At 46.8% G+C, this 6,402-nt stretch overlaps 2 protein-coding genes across 2 annotated transcripts; both read left to right on the forward strand.

Annotated features, from left to right (window-relative positions):
* Positions 1–859: 859 nt before the first annotated feature.
* Positions 860–2,344, forward strand: pirt (phosphoinositide interacting regulator of transient receptor potential channels; the record flags this gene model as incomplete). Its single annotated transcript, XM_079233799.1, has 2 exons — positions 860–992; positions 1,921–2,344. The coding sequence occupies exon 2, from the start codon at positions 1,937–1,939 to the stop codon at positions 2,342–2,344; it is 408 nt and encodes a 135-aa protein (XP_079089925.1). The 5' UTR covers positions 860–992; positions 1,921–1,936.
* Positions 2,345–5,513: 3,169 nt separating this feature from the next.
* tmem238l (transmembrane protein 238 like) lies at positions 5,514–6,017 on the forward strand (the record flags this gene model as incomplete). Its single annotated transcript, XM_079232930.1, has 1 exon — positions 5,514–6,017. One exon carries the CDS (start codon positions 5,514–5,516, stop codon positions 6,015–6,017), a length of 504 nt encoding a protein of 167 aa, XP_079089056.1.
* Positions 6,018–6,402: the final 385 nt, after the last annotated feature.

The following is a 6,402-nucleotide window of genomic DNA, read 5'->3' on the forward strand; positions in this document are numbered from 1 at the left end:
GCTCCCTCGCCCCGCTGTCGCCCCGCAGGACCTTCACCCGGCGGTGCGTTTTAAACCGATCACAGCAGTAATTTAAGGAGTCCGCGCAGCGGCGTCAGCGCTTTATTAAGTACGAACAAGTGGCGCCCTGAAGAGCTCACCGCTCTGCGCCGCGTAACCGCGTTACCGAGGGAGATCGTGTTCAGATCAATGGCCACGCACTGACACTCGCCTTCCCCAAAGAGCAACTAAGACACACACGAGATGCAAAGGGAAGCCGAATGGAGGCCGGCGTGTCGCGTTGCAGGAGCTTCGGCCTTCTGGGTTCCCGGCCTGCAACGTTTTAGATGCTGGATAACAAAAATAAACCTAATTAAAACCAAAGATTTCTATGCGACTTCTTGTGTTTTCTGAGGGTTACTTAAGCCACAACGCCGACGTCATTGATCTACAGAACTACAACCTGCAGGTAATTGCTTCAGGGTACTTTGGGATCAATACGGTGCCAACGTATCGGGCCGGATTGGAAAGTGTCTGCTGATCGCTCGCTGCATCAATCCGGCTTCAGCAGAGAGACGTTTCCTCTCTGTGTGCAAAGAGGGAACCAGACAACCGAGGCAGACATCTTCCCTCCTTCATTGTCCCTTTCCAGGCTTCAAACTAAACTTTGTGAAATGGTTTTAACAGCCCGGCGAGGGCGGATATCCTCTGGGGACCGGAGCTCCTCGCCCTGCATGCAGCATCACGGTGGAGAGGGGATGTTGGTGGTTTCTCTTGAGGAGGTGGAGATAGACGGAGGGAGGGAGGGAGGATGGTGGGATGGTTGGTGGGAATCTGGAGCGCTGCATTTGTTACTGGTTTCTCTGGTCGCAACGGTGGGCGGACATTTTTATTTCGTTTGTCTTCCTCTTTCACATTTCTGGATATTTTTCTGATGGTGAAGAGATTCCAAAGTATTGTTGATTCTTCAAAAGAAAACACAGACGAAAGAAAGACTCGGTCCAGATTTAAAGGTGGGTGTCGTCTACTGGCTTTCCTCTACTTGTCCTGTTGAATAAATGCTGCAGCTAGAAGTTTATTATATAGAATATGTGTTATTATTATTTCATAATGCTGATTTTGGGGGAAAAGTCAACATTTTCACTTTGACTTTTTCTTTCTTTGTGCATTTAGATTATCTGTTTATATACTTTACTGATGTTTTTGTCAAGAGTACTTTCACACAGAATTTAAATATTACGCAGCTAAAAAAATTTTAAAAATATTTTTAAATTATATATTTATTTATTTTTGCTATTGAATAAATGCACCAACCAATCACATTGCCACTAAACTCAGAGTGCAACAATAGGCTGTGTAGACCGAGACCAGACGGCGCGCAATACCTTTCACAATAAAAGCATAAAGCTCAAATTCCCGCAGAGCGTTTCTCTAAAAGGAAACTCAATCAAATGAATCGCAGTCAAACCGTTTCCCTCAAACAGACCGACGAATCTATTTGAAGGGTTTAATGAACACATTTTTTGTTATATATACAAAGCCGAGTATTTTGCGATTTCGTGTCTTTCATAGGCCACGCCCCCAATGTGTAAAGGTTAAAAACTAAGCTAATTTGTCTTTAATTGGGTAAAGTTGCATACCCAAACTAAAAAAAGGTGTATATCTGCACCCACGGTGTCTATTTTAATAATTTTGGTATCAAAATAAACAGTAACACTTGTGAGATATTGTTAATACACTGTATATGTTACTGGAGAGTAAAGAAGACGGCACACAGCACAAATTAAAAGTGACCATAGGGCCCAAAAACGCTACTTTTGAAATAATGTGGTATGATTTCAAAGTGTCCCAAATATCTGACGGATATCATTTTTAAAGATATTCATTCGGCGTAACTTTGTGAATTGGAACCCGAGACCTCAAATGTGGTTCTTGTTGCAGAGTCCTGCAGGCGGCCATGCAGGGCATCCCGGAGAACATCCCCCTGGGAGTGTGCACGCTCTCCCAGTCCCGGGACCAGCTGACGCCCCCGAGCCGCACGGAGAGCACCGTGTTCAGCCTGTCGCGCAGCGAGTCCGTCTGGACGGCGGAGGCCTCGCGCAGCTGCTACGAGGAGTTCTGGTTCGCCATCCACCTCATGACCACCGGGGGCAGCTTCCTGGCGTGCGGCATCATCATCAGCGGCCTGTGGTTCGGCGGCCACCTCCGGAAGGTCACCAACATCCTGGGACCGGCCCTGCTGTCCATCGGCATGATGGTGTTCGTGGTGGGCGTGGTCCTGATCCCCATCACCAAGGAGAACCGGAAGCGCTCCAGCATGAAGAAGCCGCTCAGCTACTACCGGCCGCCGGTGTTCAACCTGTGACGCCGACCAACGGGAGACACTTTTAAGAGCGCTGGATCCAAATAAACCTTCTTTTTTTCTTCGTGGAAACTCGTATTTAAAAGACTCCGCGTGGTGACATTTATGTTTTTATTTCTCCGGGAACCTGAAGCTCTTATCTCGAGTGTGCATGAAAACGTTTTTGCATTAATAACCACGTGGCTGTGAGAGCGCGAGGACGGCGACGAGGCGCTGGTGCAAAATGCAGTTCTTCCCCAACTTACAGCGAGAAGGATGCTAGAAAGCAAACGGCCCTCGTGAGTCTCCGTGAGGGGAAGTGGACCGGGGGGATTTCCTAATGCCGTGTGGTGTAGTACATGCCGAGTCATGAATTATTAAAGGCTGCCAGAGCTTCTAATTGTCACTTCCCGGTTGTTACCGTGCATCCAGCGACGCCCTCAGCCTGCGTGCGTTCATGCTGAAGTATGTAAAGGATTAACATTTGACTGCAGTGACCTGCAAGCACATTTTCATAAGATTTAAATATGAAATTCTATTTCACCCCGTCTGACCCCGGCGTCCATCACGAGCATGAATATGCATTGCCGTTGAAATTAAAATGTGTCTTTAGGCCGAGTAACTGAGCGGTTTGTATTTAAGAGCAGATATAATCGATATGTAACAGAGAACATGACTACTTGTATCTCAAATTCAAATACGCTTTATGGGCATGATCGTGAAAGTTGACTAAACATTGTTGCTGAATGACACATTGTTGCTTCATTATGTTTTACACAAGAAGACAAAGAGAACTACAAGTGCAACCGGAGAGCGTTTACTATGTTTCAGCTCATGGTTTTACAGGTTTAATTCACACTCTCTGCTCTCTGCATTAAAAAAAGACCAAAAAACAACAACAATGTGCGTTACACAGCACCAAACAACACACAGGAAGTTAGCAACAAGCTGGTGGACTTCTTGTAGCATTTAGCAGCTAAAGAGACGGATATGTGAGTGGAACTACTCAATGTTTAATTACCGTAAAAGTCGGGTTACAAGCCGCTCCTACCTCCGGTCAGTGTCCCCGCTGTAGCAAGCTAGCAGCAGCGTTAGCTCCCCGCTGCTGCTGGCTCCCCGCTGCTGCTAGCTCCCCGCTACTGCCCGCGTCCCCTCTGCCCAAGTCGAGTGTCCTGCCTGGTCCCGCTACCTTCGGTGGTTTTCAGGGAGCTAGCGGAGCTCTAGCGGAAGTTAGCGGAGAGCTAGCGCAGGTTAGCGGGGAAGTAACAGTGCGCTAGAAGGAGCACCAGCTGGCTACAGCGGGGAGCTAACGGGGACACTAACCGAAGGTAGTAGCGGCTCGTAACCCGACTTTTACGGTAGGCAACTGTCACCAACAAAATGTGATAATATGACAATATGCAAAGCGTTTTCAATCAAAGGTTCTCATGATAACTTAGGGATTGGTTGTGTTTTTTTGGTGCGTTTTCCTGCTAACGTCCAGCAACACCAGAGATCTGTGAGCTTGTTCAGGCAACAAGAAAACGTGGTCAGGTTCAGGGAAAGATTGTTGGGTTAAAATACCAACAGGCGGTTACTTCAGTACAGAAGTTACGTGACAAATAAGTAAATGTTTGGCTTGAGTTAAAACTAAAAGGGGTTTTGTTAGAAGAACTTCCTGGTCTGAACTAGCTGGTTTGATGATGTAGACAAAAATAAATCACAAGAAAACTCCAGGGCCTTTCTCTTAGACGGATAAAATGCTTTAATTATAACGGCACAGTCATGATAGACCTAAAACGAAACTGTAACTTCTTAAAATAATCAACAGATGAATCAGTAATGAAACTAATCTTGAGTTTACAGTCCCAAAAAACAATTATAACATAAACAACACAAAAAGCTGATTTCTCTCTATATTTGTAAAAGTCAAACGTTCCATAATAGTGGACGTGCAAATACAAAAGTAAAATGTAATAAAGGCAAAAGTTTAAAAAGGAAATGTGAGTTAGCCTCATTTGTTTATGAGAGGGGAAATAAACTAGAATCAAATCTGAGGGGGAAAATGGGTCACGCAGCGATATTTCATGGCCCAAATATGAATACAATTAAAAGGGACAGTGTGCAGGGATTTAGCGGCATCGAGTGGTGAAGTTGCAGATTGCAACCAACTGAACGTCCCTCCGCTCGGTCCTCCCTTTGCAAGACTGCGGTAACGAGAGTTCGCTCAGATGCATCGGACCGAGATCAACGGACTCCTCGCGCTGAAGCCGAGGATCCGTTGATCTCGGTCGTGAAACGCGGTCGTGAAACCCAGAGCTTCACGAGCGCGTCGGAGAACTACGGTGGCCCGGAAGGGACGTAAAAAACAACAAACGAAAATACTGTTTGTCTGTTTTGGGCCACCGTAGAGACATGGCGCTGCAACACAAAGGCACACAACAATAACAATTCCGTACTAATGAAAATGTATTATGAATAGTATATTAAATATCTGCAAAGAGATTCACATTAATGCTGAACACTTTAACGATTATTAAGTGATTTATTATTCTGCACAAACAAAGTGTGTGTATGTATATATATATATATATATATATATATATATATATATATATATATATACACACATCACATTCAGAGAAAGGCTCAGTCATGATGCGTCTAACCCCTGAATATCAATTTGAATGTCAAATCACATGTTAAAAAGTTATTTTGCATTAATGACTCACCAGACGACATTTAGATGTTTTTAATGAAGAACAACACTGTGTGTGTGCGTGTCTCGTGTGTGTGTTTGTCTCTGTGTGTGCGTGTTTGTCTATGTGTGTGTCTGTGTGTGCGTGTCTCTTGTGTGTTTGTCTGTGCGTACATCTGTGTGTGTGTGTTTGTTTGTCTGTGTGTGTGTGTGTGTGTGTGTGTGTGTGTGTGTGTGTCTCTGTGTGTGTGTGTATGTGTGTGTGTGTGTCTCTTGTGTGTGTGTGTGTGTGTGTGTGTGTGTGTGTGTGTGTGTGTGCGTGTGTGAGTGTGTGTGTGTGTGTGTGTGTGTGTGTGTGTGCGTGTGTGAGTGTGTGTGTGTGGCACCAGCCTGAGGAAACACCTTGTTGACTCCCTCTAACTCGGGGCGTGTCTCTCCAGGTGCCTCGCGCCGCTCCGCTCTCATCCTCCCGGTAGCTTCCCGTTACACGCGCTCTCCGGCGCTCATGAACCCAGCATGGTCTCCATGAAGTGCGTCGGGCTGTGCCTGCCTCCGTTCGTCGCCGCCGTCCTCCTGGACGTCCTCGGCCTGGCTCTGCTCCTCGCGGGCATCTTCGGCGACGTGCGCGTCGGCGGCCGCTTCTACGGAGACTTCTTGATCTACACCGGCTCGCTGGTGCTCTTCAGCAGCCTGGCCTTCTGGTTCATGTGGTACGTGGGCAACGTGCGGGTGCCGGAGGAAGACGACGGGACGAGGAAGAGGAGCGGCGGCGGCGGCGTGGCGCGGCTGGCGAGGAAGCTCACGGAGCGGCTGAGCCACAAGCTGAAGGCCGAGGCCCGCGTGAGGTACGCGCAGGACGCGGAGCCGCGCGCCGGGGACGAGCCGGTGGGCACCCCGGCGCCGCGCGAGGCCAGCCGCGTGACGTGGGGCCGGTCCACGACCTACCGCAACGAGGGCTACGAGGAGTCCGTGGACTCCCCGTCTGTGGACTCGAACCCAGAAGAAAAGACCCAGATCTGAAGCGCCTCGTGCCGCGGTGATGGGTAGCTTCATGTAAACATGTCTGTGAGGAGTTATCTTTATTATTAGAGCATGCACAGAGCTGTGGGTGCTCATAGGCAGGTTTATTATAGAAATACCGAGGGCACCCTTCACTATAAAGGTTTTATTTTTAGGTCTAGAAGTTTCCTGGAAAGACTTTGATACTGATAAAGAAAATAAAGAATATATTTAGATGATCCACAGCATGAAGCTTTAAGTTTCCATTAACAACCATTAACTCATTAATAAATACAAATATGTAACGTTTTTAATTACATTAATTATAACCAATTTTCATAGTTCTTTCCAAGAAACTTGAGAAATTATGACCCAAAAAAAACAAAAACATTACCATTTTATTTTG

Source organism: Taurulus bubalis, assembly GCF_910589615.1.
Source record: "Taurulus bubalis genome assembly, chromosome: 17".
Lineage (NCBI taxonomy): Eukaryota > Metazoa > Chordata > Actinopteri > Perciformes > Cottidae > Taurulus > Taurulus bubalis.